Source organism: Ranitomeya imitator, chromosome 1 (genome assembly GCF_032444005.1).
Source record: "Ranitomeya imitator isolate aRanImi1 chromosome 1, aRanImi1.pri, whole genome shotgun sequence".
Lineage (NCBI taxonomy): Eukaryota > Metazoa > Chordata > Amphibia > Anura > Dendrobatidae > Ranitomeya > Ranitomeya imitator.
The window spans coordinates 330151274-330176852 of NC_091282.1; the positions used below are offsets into that span (position 1 = coordinate 330151274).

General features: G+C 40.3%; 1 protein-coding gene across 1 annotated transcript in view; it reads right to left on the reverse strand.

Annotated features, from left to right (window-relative positions):
- The window catches only part of MYO18B (myosin XVIIIB), a 1113366-nt gene extending 1089044 nt beyond the window's left edge, over positions 1–24322 (reverse strand). Inside the window, exons 1-5 of the mRNA XM_069750613.1 lie at positions 24278–24322; positions 23655–23795; positions 22145–22177; positions 13323–13838; positions 4561–4627 (exon numbers count right to left, since the gene is read on the reverse strand). Of these exons, the coding sequence (XP_069606714.1) occupies positions 4561–4627; positions 13323–13838; positions 22145–22177; positions 23655–23795; positions 24278–24322 (802 nt within the window). The remainder of the gene's footprint in view (positions 1–4560; positions 4628–13322; positions 13839–22144; positions 22178–23654; positions 23796–24277) is intronic.
- Between the last annotated feature and the right edge of the window lie 1257 nt (positions 24323–25579).

Sequence of the window (25579 nt, forward strand, 5' to 3'; positions counted from 1 at the left end):
TGTGAACCCAGCCTAAGATAGAAACAAAATGAGTAAATACTGTATAGTAAGTACATAGCAATAGTTTATATTAGCATAGAGTCCGCTCAAGAACAGAGGGATTTTTAATTATACAACCCCTGGCAAAAATTATGGAATCACCGGCCTTGGAGGATGTTCATTCAGCAGACAGGTGAGGAATATACTTGTTCATTATTTTAATTCCCCTTCAAAGGACAATGGCTTCACTGGAATGGGTGATGACGTGAGTATGGTTTAACTAAGATTAATTAAAGGAGTCTGTGTCATTATTTAAATTAAAGGACTTTATTCATGGTGTGTGTGTTTTTATACAATATGACTATGAGATTAGTAATGGGGGAGTCTTATAGACACCTCTCCATTTCTAACCCGTGGACTTGATGTCACCAGCCAATACAGAGGTGACATCAACATCACAAATATGAACCCCACTTGCCACCTCCACAGGGCAAGTGCAAAGAGCCAGGCAAAGTGTTGTGCCATGCCTGTGATCTGCTTTTTTTCTTCAAAATTAAATAACTGAATGAACATCCTCCAAGACTGGTGATTCCATGATTTTTGCCAGGGGTTGTATAGTGTAAAGCTGGTTGCCTACGTTAGAGACCTCCCTGCAAATTCAGAGGGACCAGATACCTAAATAAAGAAGCGCACATGGCTTTTAAGTGCTATGCTTTACATTTTGTTTGTAATGCTCTGGAGCTTGCTGGATGGCTGTATCTGGCCAACTTCAGTGCCACTGCCTTTCTCCCATCAGGAGTGGACATAATACCATTGGTGCAAATTGTGTAATCCATGAGGTAAGGCGGCACATTTTCACCTCCAAAATAGGTGGAATTGTGCATTATGATGAATCATAGGACCATAAAGGGCTCCTATATATTTCTTGAGCATCAGCCCTTATGAGGCAGTGACGGGTATTATATGTGAGGGACGCTAAATATCACCCAGTATGCGCATAGAAGCATATTAAGGCTGCTGGAGTGCATTGCAGTCACAGCTATAGCTGTGGTTGCAATGCAGAATAAAAGTAAGTGTGGTCTTTGGACAAGCTATTTGTCCAAGGCAGATTTAAGAAAACCTGGCATGGGCTTTTATTTATGGAGCGAACAACAGGATGGTAGTGGGGCAGTTCACTCCCTCCAGCTGGGTCTTACAAGTGGCCCACGGCCACAGATTCTATGTAAAAACCCTGCAGTAAAGGGTTTGGGTGTGTCTGTACTTGTTTGTAAGCGGCAGAGCTCTGCAGCAGACAGCTTGTGTGAGGTCACAGTCCTCATCAGTAGTGTTGAGCATTCCGATACCGCAAGTATCGGGTATCGGCCGATATTTGCGGTATCGGAATTCCGATACCGAGTTCCGATATTTTTGTGATATCGGGAATCGGTATCGGGATTAAGATTCATGTGTAAAATAAAGAATTAAAACAAAAAATACTGATATACTTACCCTTGGACGCGCCCTGGTTGTCACCGCTGCAACCGCCATGCTTCCCTTCTTAAGAATGAGCGCGTTAAGGACCTTCGATGACGTCGCGGCTTGTGATTGGTCGCTGAGCGGTCATGTGACTGCTCACGCGACCAATCACAAGCCGCGACGTCATCGAAGATCCTTAACGCGCTCATTCCTAAGTTTCCTGGGTCACTGCCTCATTACTGCACGGTGTGAACACCGCTGCACTACACCCTCTTCTATGAGAGTCTGCCACTGGGTAGCAGTTTGGGAGACCTCTGACTTTGGATCAGCAGCGCAACCATGCTGCAGGCCCAAATTGGTAATCTTAATAACTGTGAGCAAAATAAACTTAAAAGGTTGTTCTCATCTTGTGTTCTTCAGGAGTGCTATCCTCCCCTGGATTTTTGTTTTGCAGGGTGACAGTGCTGAATAAAAGAAGATGAGAGCAACTCTGTGAGTTTCTGTCACTGAGGTTAATGGTGACTTTTATTACGGTACTCATTTGAGATTGACAACATAAAGAGTAACTTGGTTTTCATTTCTAATTTAGGTTGTCATTTATTGATGGTAAAACTTATAGTGGCTATGCATGCAGACAAAATGAGAATTGATCCTTAGATCTTGAGAAACTTCGGTAATTTACGGTAAATGGGACAACTAAGATGGATCAACTTCCTTATGTATGACAATATTATGTATGTGAAAATAGAAGCAGCAACTACATAGGGAAATGCTAATACCTCTTGAACTATAATAATATCTATTACCCTGATTTGTGGTCACGTTAAATATCTTTGGCTCATAAGTACAATTAAGATTTGGGTCCAGATTTTATACAGTGAAGATATATGTAGATTTTTTTATGTGAGCTACATTAGAAAAGCAGGTGCTAAGTGGCCATTGATGTTCTAAGTTACTATACCCACAGTACGTTAATCTATTATTGATGTTGATGCCACTCATCACAGTGACACACTCAAACTCTCCATGCAACAGTGACAGACACAAGTGCCACACATAATTCCCCTTCTGTGCTGCATTGCCTGTCTTCTCTGCCTAATCCTCCTTAAAATTAATAAGTAAAATCCTGGGCCTATGTGGGAGCTTGATATTGTGATGAACTGACATCCCATAATGATTTCATAACAGTTGTGGTTAAAAATGTTGAGCCTGACACAAATTTTGCTGCTTCAAGTGTTTTTAGATCTTTTAGTCAGATGTTTCTATGGTTACTGAAATATAATTATCAGCATTTCATAAGTTATTGAACTTTTATTGACAATTACATCAAGTTTATGTAAAGACTCAGTACCTACATAGTGTGGTCCCTTATTAATACTTCTACAATTCGCCCTGTCATGCTGAATATCAGCTTCTGGGCCAAGTCCTGACTAATGACAGTCCATTCTTGCCAAATTAGTGCATGTAATGCATCATAATTTCTGTATTTTTGTATGTCCACCTGCTTTTTGAGGTATACCCACAAGGTTCTCAATGGGATTAAGATCTGGAGAATCTACTAACCGTGGAATCAAAAAGTTTTTTTGCTACTTAGTTAACATTCTTGTCTATGTCATGATGCTTCCATCCTGTTCATCACCAAATTGCTTATGGATAGATGGGAGAAGTTACTCTTGGAGGATGTTGAGATACCATTTTTTTTAGTTATGGCAATATTCTTAGGCAAAATTTTTAGTGAGCCCACTCCTAGGATGAAAAGCAACCACACAGAGGAATGGTCTCAGGACACTTTCTATTCCCAATAGCATACTTTTTACTTATTTAGTTACAGCAGGTTGAAGGTTTTGTATGCTTTATGGCCAATGTGAACATGCGTTTATGTGCTACATACAGTATATACCAATTTAAGTCAAGCTCGATTCTTGAAATTACTCTATTTTTGCATTCTGTGCAAGCCGGGGTGTGGCCTCCCTCTCCTGAGCTGGAAATTACATTTAAAGGCTTCCCCAGACTGGTGTCCACAGGTTGGGACCTGATCCTTTTGTCTGCCCTTATTCACACACTGAGTTCAACTCTGACACATGGTAAGGTTTTTAATATTAGACAGTGTAGGACTTTCCCGATTAGGGTCACCTTGTCGACGGCGGGATGGCTTTTATGCTATTTTTGATCAAAAACAGTATTACTAAAAACCCTATGTTATTTAGATGCACTTTTGCTTTTTACTTATTTAGTTACAGCAGGGTTTTTGCTCATTTTGTTTCTTGTAGGTTTTGTATGCTTATGTGCTGCATATATGCCAAGTTAAGCCAAGCTCGATCTTTGTGCTTTTCCAAAAGCATAATATACAATCATTCTTCCAGATGTCCCAAACAGTCTGTAGAGTGCTTCATGGGTGAAAATAACTTTATAAAAAGTACATGAGGACTGGGATAGAGTTATAGTCACTGATAAAGCCCCTTTCAGACTGCTTGGGATATCTAGAAAAATGATTGTCTGGAGAAGAAAATGTGAGCTCTATCATGAGTCCCTCTTTATGTCAACATGAAAGGATCCTCATAAACAGCATAAACTTGATGTATTTGTCACTACAAAACTAAAAAACTAAAAATACTTATGACATGCTTATAATTACTTGAGTACTTCAGTAACCAGAGAAATATCTGACCAAAAGATATTTGTGAGAAACAAAATTTGTGTCAGTCTCAAAACTTTTGCCCATGACTGTACATCTCCTGAGGTCTGAGTGCTCACAAAGTGGTGTGCAGGAACAATAGAAAGTCTGAGTGTTTCAGTATCCATTACATAGCTGAAATTTTTAAAAGTATAATATCTTTTTAAGGTATTGGTTATAAGGGCTACTAATGGCTACCGGTCAATCGAAAACTAACCTTTACAGTATCATCACTGCTAGATGATAGGATAACAAATACCAAAAGTTTCACAAACTTTATCTGCTATATTGGAATTTAGATATAAAGATTCTTTTGAAACTGAGATTTTAATAAACACAGCTGTAATGAGAAAATAATTAGCAGATGTCTTTCTGATTTTGTATTATATTCGAAGACAAATGAAAACAGATCAATAAAATATTAAGTAATTCTACAACTCCATAAGACATACCCTGTGTGAAGCCATCTTTATGAACAAACCAGACTTGCTCTGTTTCGTACCAAACGTCTTCAGGCACCTAGAGAGAAAGCTCTAATGAGAGTGTAATCTAGCATATGTAGACTCAAAACAAGATTGAAAACCATCATTATTTTACAGGAACGCATTAATAATGTGCTAGAATACTGCATTTTCACTCTCCATTACTCAGTTGGGGTCTTTTTTATCATTTTTGTAGAGGAATTAAAAGAGACATTAAGAACATTATCATCATATGCAAATCATAACAGTTCTAGAAGTAAGAATTATTTTTTTAAAATTAAAACCTTTTCTTCATCTTGTATGTACAGTATTTTATATGTTTATTTTGTATCAATATATTCCAAGCAAGTTATTTTTCCATTATCATTACATAGTTTTGCATAATATACTGCAATTAGAAATGACTGATCCTTTGGAAATTCTAATTCACCAGGTTCAATGAATGTTTTTCCAAAAATTAGGTTTTCAGCCAATTGATTTGCTGCAAATCATAATACTGCAAAGCTTTCAATAGCCCTGAAAAGATGTGTGCATACCTTTTCAAGCTCTTTCAGATAAATACAGTCTTAATAATATCAAATGGGCCTCACCAAAGAAATGGATGTTAATCCGGTAATATCCAACACTCCATTTAATAAAACAGTATACTGACAGACTTTATGGGGGGGTTTTTAATTAAAAATTGTCCTCTTATTGATTTGTAATTCTGTGAAAACACTGACTTAAACTGACAGTGTCATTGTCAGAGGTAACATCATCCTGATGTGAAGGGGATGAGTGATATGCTAAATATTCCATAATATCCTCCACTTTCTTCCCAGTAATATACTTGCTTAAGGCAAAGAAGGTCAAATGTCCTGCATTTGGTAGTAATGATGACATAATGGCTGGTGTCAGTGGGAGTAATGGTGCTTCTGCTCCATTTAGCAGCTCCCACAGTCTTAGCCATGATATTTTTTCACATTACCCATCCATTGCCACTTTTTCTTTAACCATACATTTTATAAAACACTATAATTAACTTTTCACAATCTTTTTAGATCCCTATTATTCATCCCTTGCCAAAATGGTGGTAACAAGAAATGCAAAATAGGCACATGCACCAAAAGCAAAATCTGGCAGCAAGCCACAGTATAAGTGTAGCTTGTACTGAATGTGTCATGACTTGTTTTCGGGAAACAATCTGGTGACATTTTGCTTTGTTGTCAGTTTCCCTCAATCCTAGGATACAGTCCTTTTTTGTTTCTGTCTAAATGCTAATGGTTGCTTTTGTTTTGGTTTTCCTTTCTGGGTTAGCTTCTGTCCAGATGTTTTCCATTTTAGCTCTGTCCTATCACATTCTGGAATGAACTTTATATGTTCACCTTTCACTTACATCACTTGCTGGCTATATATCCACTTAGATAGATGTTTGGAATTCCAACTCCTTAGGTAGGGGTTTACCGGGCAAGGTACGGTAAACCCCAGTTGTGAATCATGAGTTCTCTTCACCACTTTCCCCTTGCTCTCCATGTTTGGGGGTCTGAGAGGTTTCACTTCTATTGTTTGTTTTTGGTTCTCCTTATTTATCTCTGTCTATTCTTTGTGAACGAGTTTTAGTTTCTTACTCTTGGCTCTTGTGTTTCCCTATACACTTTTATCTACCTTTGTTGGATTTATGCTGCGGTTTCCCTTACGGTTCTTCAGGAAGTAGAAGAATCCCCTTGATAATCTATTAGGGAACAGAATCCGAGGAGGTGTATTTAGTTGTGCGGCAAAGGCCTTTTCTAGTCTGTGCAGGGATCAGTTGGCTACAGGTGCGGCTTCTGTCTTTGTTAGTTATTTCCCTCCTCTGTTACCTGGGGGAATGTGTGAGCATGAGCATTACAGTATGGATGTCAAGTTGAACTAGTAAAATATGTGTGCAAAAACAGAGATGTACAGTTAAATGTCTATTTTTTGTAATAGTTTTATTTTTCTGTATTTAAAAAAATACAACCCTCTACCCAAAAATGACAGAAAAGAAATGCTAGGCAACTACATATACTGAAAAATAAATATGGCAGCAGGCCATAGTATAGATGTGACCTGCACAGTTGTCAAGTTTAACTAGTAAAGCACGTATAAATTTCTACATTTTTTATATTTAACAAAATTCAATCCTCTTCCCAAAAATAATGAAATAAGAAATGCCATGTAGATACAAGTCCAAAAAACGTGTATTGCTGTAAAATTTGATTAGTAAAACAGATGTACAAAAGAACAAATTATTTTTGCGACACACAGTTTGTGAGGTGGACAGTTGCAATTAAATGACTGAAATTGTGAGAATAATAAAAAAAAACTACAATTTTTTTCCCCTTCAAAAAAAAGCATTGCACTACAAATTTACAGTCACTTTTGACAAGATTGCAGTCTCTGAATGACACTGATTTCAGAAAGAAATAATATGTATTCTTGCGCCTTCCTTGTGCATGAAGAATTAATAAAAAGTGTGCAATTCAAATGCAGCAGGATAATGTCCAGTGATATCATATCACCAATCATTTACACTGAGTCTAGCTCTGCTGATAGCATCTCTCCTATCTCCCCCACTATCAATTGAATATCTATATTATTCACAGACTACTAACCCCATCTTATTCAGTTCTGCAGTTTTACCAAATAATACTGTCTGAGGTATTTATCCATTGCTTCAGGGTTGAATTTTCTTACCTGAAGTCTGTTTACTATCCTAAACTATCTTATATGGCTGCTACTTCCCTTGTATTGGCTTTTATACAGGATATGATAGTCCCTCCTGAGAGGATATGCTATACTATGTGATGTGATTATCAGGATGCTTGCTTGTTGCCCCTGAGACCATGTGTGGCTGATGCAATCTTCTGCAACGTGTAATGTAGAAACTGGCTTATTTTAGTGATTTGCTCAAATTGTGCAAACTGCTACACAAATATACACTGCTCAAAAAAATAAAGGGAACACTAAGTTCCCACATCCTAGATATCACTGAATGAAATATTCCAGTTGTACATCTTTATTCATTACATAGTGGAATGTGTTAAGAACAATAAAACCTAAAAATGATCAACATAAATCACAAACAATATCCCAAGGAGGTCTTGAGTTGAAATGAAGCTCAAAATCAAAGTGGAAAATGAAGTTACAGGCTGATCCAACTTCAGTGGAAATGCCTCAAAACAAGGAAATGATACTCAGTAGTGTGTGTGGCCTCTACGTGCCTGTAAGACCTCCCTACAATGCCTGGGCATGCTCCTGATGAGGTGGCGAATGGTCTCCTGAGGGATCTCCTCCCAGACCTGGACTAAAACATCCGCCGACTCCGGGACAGTCTGTGGTGCAACGTGACGTTCAAGGATGGTGTGAGACATGATGTCCCAGATGTGTTCATTCGGATTCCGGTCTGGGGAACAGGCGGGCCTGTCCATAGCTTCATTGCCTTCATCTTGCAGGAACTGCTGACACACTCCAGCCACATGTGGTCTGGCATTGTCCTGCATTAGGAGAAACCCAGGGCCAACCGCACCAGCATATGGTCTCACAAAGGGTCTAAGGATCTCATCTCTGTACCTAATGGCAGTCAGACTACCTCTGGCGAGCACATGGAGGGCTGTGCGGCCCTCCAAAGAAATGTCACCCCACACCATTACTGACCCACTGCCAAACCGGTCATGCTGAAGGATGTTGCAGGCAGCAGATCGCTCTCCACGGCATCTCCAGACTCTGTCACGTCTGTCACATGTGCTCAGTGTAATCCTGCTTTCATCTGTGAAGAGCACAGGGCGCCAGTGGCTATTTTGCCAATCCTGGTGTTCTGTGGCAAATGCCAAGCATCCTGCACGGTGTTGGGCTTTGAGCACAATCCCCATCTGTGGACGTCGGGCACTCAGACCATCCTCAAGGAGTCGGTTTCTAACTGTTTGTGCAGACATATGCACATTTGTGGCCTGCTGGAGGTCATTTTGCAGGGCTCTGGCAGTGCTCTTCCTGTTCCTCCTTGCACAAAGGCTGGGCTGAGGTAGCGGTCCTGCTACTGGGTTGTTGCCCTCCTACATCCTCCTCCACATCCCTGGTGTACTGGTCTGTCTCCTGGTAGCGATTCCAACCTCAGGACACTACACTGACAGACACAGCAAACCTTCTTGCCACAGCTCGCATTGATGTGCCATCATGGATGAGCTGCACTACCTGAGCCACTTGTGTGGGTTGTAGTGGACTGTTTGATTTCACAGAAATTTGATTTACTTGGAGTTATATTCTGTTGTTTAAATGTTCCCTTTATTTTTTTGAGCAGTGTATATTGTTGACATTGATTTCTGTATAGGTTGTTGAGAAAAAAAGAAAATTAGGATGGCAACTCTGTCAATAATTTTTTTAAATTCATTCTTTCTGGCAGTAGGTTGATTGTCGTGAGTCCAACTACTGAAATTCCTAGTAATCAACTAATGTAGAGCACATATGTCATACTGAGTATATTTGGTGTGTGCGATGCCTAGATGTCAATAACATTTGAAAGCAATGATGGAGGAGGGAGCATCATCTGATGTTCTCTCTCCCATCAATCCCTCTATGCTTCTGATATCACAGCGCAGAAGGCATGATAACGTCATTAAAACATGCCCGCTGTATTAAAATGTGCATACGATTTGATGACACCATGAAGAGACCAGCGCAGCAGGGGAATGGGCAGAGGTGAGTATTTTTTTTATGTGGGGCCTTTATACTGTATAGAGCACTATGTGGGGCCATTATACTGTATGGAACAATTTTTGTGGCTATTAAGCTGTAGGGAACACTATGTAGGGCCATTATACTGTAAGGAAGGTGATACCAGGCCCCAATATACTGTATGTACTGTAAGCAGGACTATGTGAAGCCCATTATACTGTATAGAGCACTTTTTTTGGACATTATACTGTATGGAGGGCTATGTGGTGATTACAGATGAAGAATAATATTGTAATGGTTTAACTATTCTTTGTTGGAGGGATTAAAGGAGTAGGGTACAGTAGAATCATCATACCGTGCGTGTGGAAGGTACCATGGAGGATTTCAGTGTAGGGGTATCATACTATGTTTGGGGGCACTTATTTGCATAATACTTCATTATCTGTATTATTCAAGTTTTTATCCTTTGTTATTACATAATTTAAATTAGGCCATCGAGCCATATGTTTTTTTACTTCTCTTACATAACATATTATTGTTATGATTGTATATCAACCCAAATGATAAAATAGGTAAAACACTAAAAACTGCAACTGATCCAGTCAGTTCCTGTACACAGGCCGGCGTCAGCGGCAGGCAGACCAGGCAGCTGTCTAGGGCACCCGCACCCCCAGGGGCCCCCAGCCAGTGGCATGCCGCTAATAGCGGCACATCACGCAGCCGCTATGGGGCCCATGAGTCAGAGGGGCCTGCCTGCCGCCAGCGCCGACTCCCCCCACCACTGCCGCATTTAACTATACCAACGTCATAGATGACGCTACAGTTCAAAGCAATGATGGAGTAGAGCACGTCAGCTGATGCTCCCTCTCCCATCATTCCCCTCTGCCTCTGACACTGCGTGTGCACGATGACATCACTTCACCACGCACTTGCTGTGTGCTGGGCCCAGGCAGTGCAGCATCTGCACAGGTGAGCCTGTGGTGGCTGCTGGGACTGGGAACAGGCAGCTCCGGAGCTTTGTGGAGCCACCCAGGAGGGGGATGCCGCAGCAGCTCAGCAATCTGGAGGATCCACGGATGAACATAGATGTGTACAGGACCGGTGCAGTGAGGTGTATCTGCTGTCTGTGTGTAGCCGCCCTCGACCCCCTGTGACACCAGCCACGTTTCCTCCATGCTCTGCCCTTGCTCTCTTCTCTCCCATGCCCCATGTCCTTGTAGATCCCCAGGTTTGGGTTATTGTGCTCCTCCAGGCTCCCATATGTGCCTTGTCCCTCCTCCCCTGGTCCCCCAATGCTCCCCATCTCCATGCCCTGAGTCCTCCTGTACCCCCCATGCATTCCCTGCCTCTTGTCCCTGTGTGACCAATCTGCCCTGCTCTCGTCTCCCCTGCATCCCCTTGTTCCCCCGTCTCTCTTGTCCCCTTTCTCACCATGTGTCCCCATCTACCCTGTCCTCGTAATCCCTGCGCCCCCTTCTTCCCTGCTCCTATGTCTCCCACTGTCTTCCTCTGTCCCCTTGCAGCCCTGTCTCCCCATGCATTCCTATCTACTCTGCCCTTGGAGTCCCCTTGTGCCCTCTTCTGTCTGTCTCTCTTGCCCTTAGTCCCCGTGTGTCCCCTTGTGCCCGACTCCCTTTCCTCCTAGTCCCCATGAGTCCTTTTGTTCCTGTCTCCCTTGTTCCCTTATGCTTGTGTCCCTTGTCCCTGTGTGTCCCCTTGTATCAGTCTCCCTTGCCCACTAATCCCCGTGTGTCTTCTTGTGCCTTTCTCCACTGCCTGCAAGCCCCCATGTGTCCCCTTGTGCCTGTCTTCCTTGCTCCCTAGTCCCCCTGTGTCACCCCTGTGCCTGTCTCCCCTAGTCCCCTTGTGTCCTTCTCCCCTGCCCCTAGTCATCATTTCCCCGTGTCTTTATCACTGCCCATGTATGGAGGGGCTGCATTATATTCTATGGGGGTTACATTATATTGTATGGCGGAGCTGCATTATACTTTTGTGGGATGGTTGCATTATACTGTATTGAGGACTATGGGGATTACATTATACTATATGAAGAACTATGGGGTGCATTATACTATTTGGAGTGAATTGTACTACATGGATGACTATGGCAGTGCATTATACCATATAGAGCACTATGAGGAGTGTATTATACTATATGGAGGACAGAGCAGTATATTTTAATATATAGAGGACTATGAGGAGTGTATTATACTATATGGAGGACTGAGGAGTGTATTGTACTATATGGAGCACTATGAGGAGTATATTATGCTATGAGGAGCACTATGCGGAGTGTCTTATACTATATCGAGGACTGAGGAGTATATTACACTATATGGAGGACTGAGGAGTATATAATACTATATGGAGGACTATGGGGAGTGTCTTCTACTTTATCGAGGACTGAGGAGTGTATTACACTATATGGTATGGGGAGTGTCTTATACTATATCAAGGACTGAGGAGTGTATTACACTATATGGAGGACTAAGGAGTGTATAATACTATTTGGAGGACTATGGGGAGTGTATTATACTATATGGAGGACTATGGGGAGTGTATAATACTATTTGGAGGACTATGGGTCACATTATATTATATGGAGGACTATGGGGTGTGCATTTTACAATATGGAGGACTGTGCTGCACATTATAATATATGGAGGACTATGGGGAGTGTATTATACTATATGGAGGACTGTGGTGCACATTATAATATATGGAGGACTATGGGGTGTATTATACTAAACAAGCAAAATGCTGCATATTCATCGAGTGATTGGCTTGTTTATGCCAGAACAGAAATCATTGTTCTCAGCAGCACGTCGCCGGTGTAAACTGTAGATGTGCTGCTGATAACATGATACTGTATGGGGACAGATTGACCTAATAGTGATTGTTCTGTTCCCATCATTCTTTCTCAGTTGGTGTAAAGAGGCTGGGAAACAAGTGTTGAACGACTTCAATATTGTTGATCACACTCGTTTAGCGGCCTGAACTCAGCGCACGTAAATAGAACAGAAATGCTTCTTTGTGATGTGCAATATGTTAGCATTTGGGACCCCATTTTAAACTTTTGTCTAGGGCCCCATTTTGCCTAAAACCGGCCCTGCCTGTACAGACTACAGATTCCGACCACTCAGTCCCTAGCGGTTCCTACGTGGGCTAGAATAGCCCTCACAACAGAATAAACATTGGTAGCTTCAACCTATGCTGCCTGGAAGGCCATTGAGTGCTTCATATTCTGCCTAAGGAACCAGAGGGCAGAGCACAGTGAAATGTACCCACAGAAGCGAAGGATTGCTGAGATAGCAGGAGATCACAGAGTGACTGAAAACAAACCATGAAATACAAAGTGAAAATATTAAGTACGTATTAGAGAGTGTGCCGCCTACTTCATAAACAAGAAGCTGAAGATAGGTGTAGAGTGAAAAGCATAATCAGCAGACAAATAAACTCTAGCTAGTCTTTCACTGACTGGCATATAAAAAGGCAGTATTACTGGACATCCAAAAGAAAATATCACCAGCAGGGGGAAAGTATAAATAGCCGCACCTGAAAGGTGATTGGGCAGACAAATGAATAATCAGCAACACTTGTCCACCTAAAAATACTAAAGCAAGGATACCAGACAAACACCCAGAGAAAATTGTTGCTCAGTGGTTAGAGAAGCTAACCACAAAGCACGGGATCAAGTGTTTGAACCCAGACATATGGCAATTATGTGTCCAATAATTTAATCTAAGATTTCTTAATTAATATGGACTTTGTTCATGGGACAACTCCTTTAAGTTTGGTTCCATATGAAAAAGGTAATTGTTATATTTGATGATAAGGAAAAACGTTGTCAATTGTAAACCTTTTTTTTAATAATATCAAGGTTGGCCCACAACTTTGTCCAAGCTTTTACTTTTGGCCGTCTGTGTGTTTGAGTTTGATATCTCTGTGAGATACTATGGTATATGCACAATGGTTGTCCAGTAGGACCTTTTAAGTAGAACAATTCTCACTATGTGAATTTGAAGTCCTTGACAAACATGGCATGATGATCAAGCATGTGTTACCTTTTGTGAGGGATTACGCTGTTCTTCAGTACTTGGAGCTGGGATATTATTATTATCATTTTCATTCTGGGTTAGATCTTCTTCAGGCCCATTGTTCATTACTTCAGTATCTTCCAGGAAAGGTTGCTGTTGTTCAGCTTGGCTCTCTATGCAAGCATTGACTGTTCTTTGCTTTTGAATGTCTCCTTCAGCTGCAGCCAGGGCTTTATCCTCTTTAGCAGGTACTGGTGACTTGCTCTTGTTAGCTTCATTGGCTTTATTGACTTTGCACTCACTGTTCGTGATATTATTGGCTTGTGAACTGCTCTGTCTATTTGTAGGACCCTTAACAGACTTTAAATCTTTTGCTCTGTTGCTTGCTTTTTCTAGCGTTTCTGCTTTTCCTGGATGTTTGTCTCCATTAAGTCCATTCATAAAGACATTGTTTGTGCCCGCCATTTCTTCTCCTACTGTGAGAATGTTTTCTTCCTTCAAAACAAACTGTTGAACAAGGGAATTGTTCAATTTTCCAGGAGACTAGAAAAATACAAAAAATAATAAATAAATAAAAACAGGGATGAAATTAAATAATAAACTCATACAGACTATCCAACTATTTTTACACTGTTTTTAGGTTACAAAAACCAAAGTTTCTTCATACCCATCTTCAACTTGAATTAAAAAGGACCAGTCACTTGCCATAAACATGATATTTTCTAACCTTATCTATATGCCACTTATATCCTAAATGTGGTGTTATTTTCTTGTTCCGGGGCCTCTCCATTTCTGAGAAAGGGCCTTGTTAGCCATGGGGGCATGAGCTTCAAGATAATGTCATAAACCCTCAGAGAATAGCTGAGGATCACGCCCCATAGCTAACAAGATTAGATTTACAGTATATTGGGAAGATGGGCCATATCTCAGGAATAGAGAGGTGCAGGAACAAAAAGAATAACTTCTGATTAAAAAATGTAATGTTTATGGCAAATGACAGGTTCTTTTCTTTTCTTTCCAAAATATCAAATTTATCAGAAAAGGTGGATACCTAATTTATCTCGGGGTCTCCGGTCAGGTTGGCTCTGTCTTGAAGTGCTTCTGCAATATTCATTGTCAATGGAACTGCTGGAAATTGCTAAGTGCTGTACACAGTTTTCTATGACAGTCCCATAGACAATGAATGAAGTGGTGGGCATTCTCAGGGTTCTGAAACCACAGTAATCAGAAAGTTATTTCTTATCCTATATTGAGAAAAAAACAATCATGGACCCTGCATCAAAATCAGGATTATTTGTATTAGATAATAATCACAGTATAGTGTTTGTCTATTCAGGAGATTTAGAGCACTTCTTCAGAAATAAAGCTCTAAGTACTATAAAGATAAATTAAGAAATTAATTGTAACAGAACTTGAACCCATTTAGATAAAAAAAATACAATATTCAAGGACAGAAATTCATTTTATCGACAAGGCTCATGTTGACATTCACAATGCAGCATATTCCCTTTATATTTTTGCCTCAACACATTTTGAGAGTCGGGAGTCGGGACACATTACTTGCCTAAAGTAGCCAACTAATATATGGTGTAAAGGTGGACAATAGAGTATAAAGATGAACCAATTAATCAAACATCATGAGCCACTGTCGTACATTTGGCAACTTTTAAGACTGTCTACAGTCTAGACTATGTTTACACTGACTAACAATGAGACAGTTTTAGTGAATCTGTTCTGCTCATAGATATTCTTGCAGCCATTATAATAAGCAGTATAACTCTTTTAACACTGGTATGAGACCTTTGGGTAAGTCTAAATGTAAAGGATAATTTACACTACAGATTTTGCAAATAATTTGCACTTTTATGTGGATTTGTTGCCAATTTTTCCCTATACATTGCATGTTAGGATCCTCAGATTGCTCATGTATTTAGGGCTTGTTCACAAGCTGCACATTTGTTGCATTTTTTTTCTCAGGGATAAAACACCAGGACCAGCAAAGTGAATGTTATTTTCCTAGCAAATTTGGACCATGAGAGCTTTTTATAAATTTGCAAGTCAATTCTTTCACCATTGTTGCAGTATTTTTCACCCTTTTAACTGAATGGGGAAAAATGCAAGTAAAAGTGTATAAAAAATGCACATACAAACGAGTCAATTTGATGTAGTTTTTCCAGCTAACACTCTTGCATTTGCTACTTCTGGGTATGACATACTTCATCTCTTTTCATTCATTTTGCAATAAATTCTTATCAATTTCAATGTTTTTTTGTGAGTCTTAATAATGTAAGATAATTGAGTATATAACCTACTTTGATTTAATGGGGAGGAATTCTAGACCGAGATTTATGACCAGATATATTCAGCTTAGCTGTTAACAAGTTAAAGTTTGTGATTTGATCTTGGGGACATCAGTCAATGTATCTGGAAAGACATGTGCTATCTGCTAACTTGCCACAGCTAATGCCACCTGTTGCTTCTGAACCCACCGCCTGCTTTGTGCTACCACTAGGATCCAGTTTTTTTTAATTTCCTGACCAACACATATTGTAATATTCCTAATTCCCTGTGAGTAGTGATAAATTAATATAGTTAATTTTCTCAATCCTGACTAAAGGTACCTTCACACTGAACAACTTAACAACGATAACGATAGCGATCCGTGACGTTGCAGCGTCCTGGACAGCGATATCGTTGTGTTTGACACGCAGCAGCGATCAGGATCCTGCTGTGACATCGCTGGTCGGAGCTAGAAGGCCAGAACTTTATTTTGTCGCTGGCTCTCCCGCTGACATCGCTGAATCGGTGTGTGTGAGGCCGATTCAGCGATGTCTTCACTTGTAACCAGGGTAAACATCGGTTACAAAGCGCAGGGCTGCGCTTAGTAATCCGATATTTACCATGTTTACCATTGTAAATGTAAAAAAAAAAACACTATATACTTACATTCCGGTGTCTGTCGCGTCCCCCGGCGTCCACTACCCTGCACTCCTCCTGCATCCTGTGTCAGCGCCGGCCGGCCGTAAAGCAGAGCACAGCGGTGACGTCACCGCTCTGCTTTACGGCAGGCGCTTACACAGGATGCAGGAGGAGTGCAGGGAAGCGGACGCCGGGGACGTGACAGGCATCGGAATGTGAGTATTTGTTTTTTTTTTTTACGTTTACAATGGTAACCAGGGTAAACATCGGGTTACTAAGCGCGGCCCTGCGCTTAGTAACCCGATGTTTACCCTGGTTACCCGGGGACTTCGGCATCGTTGGTCGCTGGAGAGCTGTCTGTGTGACAGCTCTCCAGCGACCACACAAGGACTTTCCAACGATCACGGCCAGGTCATATCGCTGGTCATGATCGTTGGAAAGTTGCTGAGTGTGACGGTACCCTAACTACATTTCTTATCTTTTATCCATTCTAAATAACATGTTGAGTGCTCCCACGACCTTCAATAAAGATAAAGCTAATTAGTATTTAACACCAATGTCATGCTAATGTTAAATATGACAGATACATTTTTTTAATTGACACAGCCAACTATATATGTTTTGTGTCAATAATATAGTTTCTAAAGATATTGTCCAGGATTAGAAAAAGTCTATCCATTTTCCAGAAACAGCATTCCACTTGGCCAGGTCTGGTATTGCACTTTTGAGAACCAGAAAAAAACTTGCTGGATAATCCAGACGTTGCCAGTGGATGTCCAAAGTCAAGTAGATTAAGTTTTTTTATTGTATAAAAGTGTTTTGGAGTTGATTCAACTCCTCCCTCCGATACACTAAAGCAAGATATCACCTCTGACTTTAAAAAGGATCAGTGATGATGTTACAATTAGTATCACACAGTATCACACCTCTCTGACTGCTCCTTCACTGTATCTTTTGCCAGCTCCTCTTCCTCTCCTCGTCCCCTTACTATCGGGGTTCCGCAAGGCTCAGTCCTAGGCCCCCTCCTTTTCTCTCTATACACTGCCCCTATTGTACAAACGATCAGCAGATTTGGGTTCCAGTATCATCACTAAGCTGATGACACCCAATTATACACTTTTTACCCTGACATCATCCCCACTCTGATTCAAAATACCAAGGATTGTCTGTCTGTTCTCTCTAACATCATGTCCTCCCTCTATCGGAAACTAAATCTCTCCAAAACTGAACTATTTGTGTTTCTCCCTTCTACTAACCTCACTCTACCCAACATCGAAATTACCCTGGAGGGTTCAACCATAACTCCCAAGCAGCATGCCCGCTGTCTTGGGGTCATATTCGACACCGAACTTTCCTTTACTCCCTATATCCAATCACTCACTCGCTCCTGTCACCTGCATCTTAAAAACATCTCCAGAATCCGACCTTTTCTCACTTTTGAAGCTGCTAAGACTCTTACTTTCGCTCTAATACATTCTCGTCTGGACTACTGCAACTCACTTCTGATCGGTCTCCCTCTTTCCAAACTTTTTCCTCTCCAATCCATCTTGAATGCGGCAGCCAGGGTCATATTTCTGTCCAGCCGCTTCACTGATGCCTCCATCTTGTGCCAGTCATTACACTGGCTACCCATTCGCTACAGGGTCCAGTATAAACTCATCTCTCTCACCCACAAAGCCCTCCACAGTTCTGCCCTGCCTTATATCTCCTCTCTCATCTCTGTCTATCGCTCTACACGTGCCCTCCGTTCTGCAAATGACCTAAGACTAACATCCCCTGTAATCCGAACCTCACACCTCCGTCTCCAAGACTTCTCTCGTGCTGCGCCAGCTCTCTGGAATGCACTTCCCCAGATGATCAGACTGATACCTAGCCCCAACCTATTCAAGCGCGCTTTGAAAACCCATATCTTCAAACAAGCCTACAACATCAACTACTCAGTATACTAACTTTGCCCTGTTCCCTCCTTCCAAATATTATCTGCATGTGAATCTGCAACCTACTATTCATCTGTCTCCACACCCTCCATGCACACGATAACTGCACTTGATACTTGACTATTACACTTAAACACACAGGCCGATGACCGGATCATGCAGCTTTATATGAAAATTCCTATTTATTATAATTGCCAGACCTGAAATAACAAGCACTTTTCACCTATTGTGTCCCCCCATTTCCTTGTAGATTGTAAGCTTGCGAGCAGGGACCTCACCCCTAATGTCACTGTTTAAATTGTCTTAACTTGTATTGAATTTATTGTCTGTACATGTCCCCGCTTAATTGTAAAGTGCTGCGGAATATGTTGGCGCTATATAAATAAAAATTATTATTATTATAAGCAACAATAAATGAAGTTAACAGCAATTAGTTAATTTAAAACATATCTACAAAATTGCTAACCAAAATCACCACCAAATTGTAACTTCTTGTAGTAGTTATTAAGTCTTGTTCTGGCAAACAAGACTTAATACTAGGTTGCAAGAATAGCAGTCAGATGTTTTTTGTAGTTTTTTTGTAATGAGTTACCAAAGGTTTTCTTGGTGACTGTGGGCCCACCTGCCCTGAGATCATTAACAAGTTCCTCCCGTGTAGTTTTAGCCTGATCTTTCACCTTCCTCATGATAAAGGATAACCCACGAGGTGAGATTTTGCATGGTGCCCCAGATCGATGTCGATTGACAGTCATTTTGTATTCAATTTTTTAACTATTGCACCAACAGTTGTATCCTTCTCCCCCAATGTCTTACTTTTATTTTTGTAGCCCATTCCAGCTTTGTGCAGGTCTATAATCTTGTCCCTGACATACTTAGAAAGCTCTTTGGTCTTGCCCATGTTGTAGAGGTTAGAGTCTGACTGATTGAGTCTCTGGATAGGAGTATTTTATAAAGGTGACTATGTAAGACAGCTGTCTTTAAAGGGACTCTGTCACCTGAATTTGGAGGGAACAATCTTCAGCCATAGGGGCGGGGTTTTCGGGTGTTTGATTCACCCTTTCCTTAACCGCCGGCTGCATGCTGGCTGCAATATTGGATTGAAGTTCATTCTCTGTCCTCCGTAGTACATGCCTGCACAAGGCAAAATTCAGGTGACAGAGTCCCTTTAATGCAGGTAACGAGTTGATTATGAGCAGCTAACTGGTCTGTAGGAGTCAAAACTCTAAACCCTTTCACAACATGCGCCGTACTATTACTGCGCATGCCGTGCCACCCCCTTTGATGTGGGCTCCGACGGTGAGCCCACATCAAAATCGCGACATGTCAGCTGTTTTGTACAGCTGACATGTGCGCGCAATAGCGGCGGGTGAAATCGCTATTCACCCGCCGCTATTAACCTTTTAAATGCCGCTGTCAAACGCAGACAGCGGCATTTAACCGGCGCTTCCGGCCGGGCGGCCGGAAATGATGTCATCGCCGACCCCCGTCACATGATCGGGGGTCGGCGATGCATAAGGAAGGTAACCATAGAGGTCCTTGAGACCTCTATGGTTACTGATGCCGGCCTGCTGTGAGCGCCCCCCTTTGGTCGGCTCTCACAGCACACCTGCATTTCAGCTACATAGCAGCGATCTGATGATCGCTGCTATGTTGCAGAGCCGATCAGGATATGCCAGCTTCTAGCCTCCCATGGAGGCGATTGAAGCATGGCACAAGTAAAAAAAAAAATGTTTTTAAAAATATGAAAAAATATAAAAAATATAAAAGTTTAAATCACTCCCCTTTCGCCCCATCCTAAATAAAACAATTTAAAAAAAAACTACACGTATTTGGTATTGCCGCGTTCAGAATCGCCCGTCTATCAAAAAAAGCATTAACCTGATCGCTAAACAGCGTAGCGAGAAAAAAATCCGAAACGTCAGAATTACATTTTTTTGGTCGCCGTGACATTGCATTAAAATGCAATAGCGGGCGATCAAAAGAACGTATCTGCACCAAAATGGTATCATTAAAAAACGTCAGCTCGGCACGCAAAAAATAAGCCCTCACCCGACCCCAGATCACGAAAAATGGAGACGCTTCGGGTTTTGGTAAATGGCACTTTTTTTTTGTTTTAAGCAAAGTTTTGAATTTGTTTTCACCACTTGGATAAAAAATAACCCAGACATGTTAGATGTCTATGAACTCGTAATGACCTAGATAATCATAATGGCAGGTCAGTTTTAGCATTTATTGAACCTAGCAAAAAAGCCAAACAAAAAACAATTGTGGGATCGCACTTTTTTTGCAATTTCACCACACTTGGAATTTTTTTCCCGTTTTCTAGTAAAAGACATGGTACAACCAATGCTGTCGTTCAAAAGTACAACTCGTCCCGCAAAAAATAAGCCCCCACATGACCATATTGACGAAAAAATAAAAAAGTTATGACTCTGGGAAGGAGGGAAGTGAAAAATGAAAACGCAAAAACGAAAAAGGGCCGCGACTTGAAGGGGTTAATGATTGGTAGGGGATCAAATACTTATTTCTCACTGCAAAATGCAAATAAATTTATACAATTTATACAATCTGATTTTCTGGATTTTATTTTTGATATTCTATCTCTCAATGTTAAAATTAACCTACCCTTAAAATTATAGACTCTTCATGTCTTTGTCAGTGGGTAAACGTACAAAATCAGCAAGGGATCAAATACTTATTTCCTCCACTGTATTTATATGTGTTAATTTTACTACTATAAAGGAGTTACCTTTTGGTGGTTATGTATTTTAGCATTTTTCAGATACGTTTTTAATTAACTACCGTATTTTTCGAATTATAAGATGCACTTTTTCCCCAAAATCTTTTGGGGAAAATGGGGGTGCGTTTTATAATGCAGATATACCTTACTGGCCATGGTGGAGCAGGGTCCCAGGGTCGCTGCTGGAGGAGATTGTAACATTATCTCTGATTCTTTTAAAGGTCAGAGGTGATATCTTGTTTTAATGTATCAGAGGAATTAGTTGGATCAACTCCGAAGCGCGTAATACAATTAAAAAAATCTCTTCATCTACCTGGCATTGGACATCCTTCATCCACTGGCAGTGCCTGGAATACCTCTCAAGGTTTTTCTGATTTTCAAACGTTCATTTCAGTTCCAGCAGTATACACCTAGGAACTAGCAGTCAGAGCTGTAGCCGTCTCTAGTGGACTCACAGGCTCTCTCCAGTGTTGTGGAGCTATGCAGGTGAGCAGTGCACAATCTGCTATTGAAACAAGGTCCACAGATTGACACAAGGACACTTTCCCTGGTTTTGTATTACAGGTCTGGTATTGAAGCTGATAATCAAAATGGCAAAAACTGAACTCTAATAGCAGACACGAACTATCCGCAGATTGTTTCTAGAAAAAAACAACCAGACATTTAGTAATAAAAAAATAGAAAAAACGCAATAGCACTCACCAATCAGTGGCAATTCAAACGTCCTTTATTAGAACATGCAGTAAATCATCTTCACGGTTCAAGGGAGGGAGTGAAAGTAGGAGTGCGACAGGCAAGACGACGACGATCGTTTCGCGCTAATACCAAGCGCTTCCACGGGTCTCCCGTGGAAGCGCTTGGTATTAGCGCGAAACGATCGTCGTCGTCTTGCCTGTCGCACTCCTACTTTCACTCCCTCCCTTGAACCGTGAAGATGATTTACTGCATGTTCTAATAAAGGACGTTTGAATTGCCACTGATTGGTGAGTGCTATTGCGTTTTTTCTATTTTTTTATCTACATGGACACTTTGTTTCACGCAAGCATCGCCTTTCACCTGATCGGACTACCTATTGTTGGGAAACTCTCCACATTGAGTTTATAATCTCTGCAAAGTCGTGCTGTGCCGCTCCCTTTTTTTCTTTCTTTTTTTTTTTTTTTTTCTTTTTCTGGTCCAGACATTTAGTAATAGTAATGGGATTTAAATTTAAGCGATCCTCTCATCAAGATAATATTAACATTAACATTTTTTACCTTTAAATTGTCAGGCAGAAGATCTTGTTTCACCTATGAAAAATCAGTAATAACGTTTAATGTAGTAATATTGTAATAGAATAAAATACTAACATCAAAGAAGAATAATGAAAACAAATTTAATTTCGACAGTTCAAAACACAAATATAATGTGTTTCAATCAATTTCAGAAGAGAAAGCAGCACACTCCTTAATCCCAATACATTTAGATGGGTGCAAAAGAGCGCATTGTCCTAGCCCACAGGACACTCATAATCCACAAACATAAAGAAATCTTCTACACTCCAACTTCATTTTGCATGTGAGTTGCAAACAGATGCGGCTCATTTGTGCTGAGTCAACATTTTTTTTCATTCTAGTTTCTATGGGTTGTTGCTAAATCAAAGGCGACTCAACTAAATTGCACATTATAATAGTTATGTAACTTCGGTGCAACAGCTAATCTCAGACAATTTGCGCACAGTTTTTGGTTCTTCAACTTGCTGTCACATGACCAAAGTCACCATGCTGCCCTAGCCTAAGGACTGCAAAATTAAACTTAGTCTAAAGTTTTGTGAAAAGTTTGAATCTAATAGCTTGGAAGTTCATAAATTAATATTGTGTATGTTGTAAATTATTTTTTCACTTGTCTGTACTACACCATCTTTTGTCATCTTGTGCTATTCAAACCATAGCAGAAATTTATGGAGCTAGACAAATAGTAATATCTTAGACGGCCTAAGTATACAAATCGCTCCAGTCATTAGGAGAATATGAAGTTACATCTTTCTCTATATTCCTTACATTTGCATGTATAATAGATCACTGTTTAATGTGTTTTCCACCACTACTTTATTTTTTCTTCACTTTCTAAACTTTTCTTTTACCTCTTTTATCCTGATTTTTAGTGCCACAAGAAGAAAAAAAGTTGATCCAACTTCCAGTCCACAATTCAACAGCATGTTTTAAATGCTAAAATCTTTATTTCCATGATTAAAATGTGACAGCATAAAAAATCTGCACATTAAAAAATTACCTCAATCAATATAGTGGTGAGAATGGGACATAGGGAAGATATGAAGATAACAGACAAGTTTCGAGCGCAACTATGTGTTCTTAGACTTGGTTTGAACACTGTATGAAAACCAAGTCTAAGAGCGCAGTCACATTCAAAATGCATCTGGTATCTCCATATCTTCCCCATGCCTCTCCATCCTCTATATTGATTTAGGTAGGGGGTTCTATACTGTATGTGGAATTTTTCTGCTATCACATTTTATTCATGCAAATAAAGATTTTACCATTTTTTACACACTGTTGAATTGTGGACTGGAAGCTGGATCAACTTTTTTCTTCTTGTGGCACCCCTTACTTCAGAGCATGTTCTGGTTTTCTTTTCTATTAACTTAATATTTTCAGTGGACAGTACGAAATAATATAACAAAAATCAGTATAAGAAATGTGTTGAAATTTACTATTTAGTGTCATAAAATCTCATTTGGTTGACATGTACTGTATGTTTTCCACTTACTGTCTTCTCCTTCAAATCTTTAACTTTTTCCTTTGCTTCTTTTTCAGTCTCCCGAACAAGCTGTTTTATAAACCCACCAGGAATGGCTGAAAGTAGAGGTGGGGGAGATGTAGGTGTTGGACCCTTGTCTTCTTCCTTGATCTATATGAGTTAAAAACAAGTATAACTGCATTTGATATAGTAAAACATGTCACTGAAATAACTAAAACCCTCCATACACATCAGACTAAGGTCGACCGAACCCATCTGGTTCGGCCAAGCCAACAGTCTATTGCGTATCGATGTCCTAGACATATGTTGGTCAGTGAAGTTAAAGGAGTATTCTCAAGTTTTTAAATTGCTTTAATTAGTTACACATCATGAAAATAAGAAATTTTGGAATTGACTTTATCTATTGGCTTTCATTTTCCTCAATGAGAGCTTTTATCTTTCATAGTGTACAGCTCATTTCCAGGGAACTTGGCCACTTGTGCCTGTCCAGATCTGGCCAAGAGTGCACAGTACAGTGCACTTATGCATTTCAAGAAAGGGGTTAGCTCCTAACATACCAGTCAGTTCTTCCCACTCCATTGATTTCTATACAGCAGTTATCTGTTCAACACCCTCCATCTCCATCTCAATACTTGACAATCTGCTATCAAAAATTTTATAAAGTCACCAGCCTCCATGATTGGCTGATTTCAGAGCAGGTCTTCTAATTATTGCTCTCACTGTCCAGAGCCAGGTACTTTTTAAAATACACTATTATGTCTGTTTAAATATATTGACAATGGAGTGTAGACTCAGAACAAACCACTGATAGCTGAACGTGTTACAGCAGAACTTGTGCTGCGCTTTATATTTCTTCTAATACTACTGATCTGCTAATCACTAGAACTATCACTCAATGAGGAGTGCCCACCATGCCAGAAATCAGGAAGTAAGGAGATTGTAAAGTTGTCAGCTGCCCAAGAGACAACTTGAGAATATTCCTTCAAGGATCTGGCATGTCCGATTTCGGATTGCCAATCCTTTTTTTATCTCTGAGAGCCAGAGAAGCATGGCAGCAACTTTCTCATAGAGAACATGTGAGTGCTCAGCATTGTGAGCACTCCTATGTATAGGAGGGATGATGTCTGGTGTTTGAGGAACTTAATGCTCATGCAATACCCGGATAAATACAGCATGCAATGATTAGAAATTTCAATGTATGCAAGTAAATTACTTTGAAATGTCATTACATAAATAACTGGATGGTGATTACAAAGTGTTAGGCTTAGTCATTCATATTAAAGTCATTACAAACCACCAATTTAGGTGAGATCCACTGACATTCATATATGTACAGGATTGGTCTGACAGGCCCCAATGGCAGAAGTCAGATGGAAGATGACAGTGAAGAGTACTATGAATTAAGAAGTGGTAGAGTAAGCACCCTGTCATTCCACTCAAACTCTACATATCTGCCAGATGTTATATACCAATAGATGGTATATATACAGCTCTGGCAAGAATTAAGAGACCACCACATCAAAACCCTGTCATGGGCAGCCCAATCTCCAGACCTGAATCCCATTGAAAACCTCTGGAATTTAATCAAGAGGATGATGGATAGTCACAAGCCATCAAACAAAGAACTGCTTATATTTTTCTGACAGAAGCAGTGTGAAAGACTGGTGGAAAGCATGCCAAGACGCATGAAAGCTGTGATTACAAATCATAATTATTCCACAAAATATTGATTTCTGAACTCTTCCTGAGTTAAAACCTTAGTATTGTTGTTTCTAAATGATTATGAACTGGTTTTCTTTGCATTATTTGAGGTCTGAAAGCACTTTTTTTTTTTTTTTTAATTTTGACCATTTCTCCTTTTTAGAAAAATATAAAATTTATTGCTTGGAAATTCAGAGACATGTTGTCAGAAGTTTATAAAATAAATGAATAAT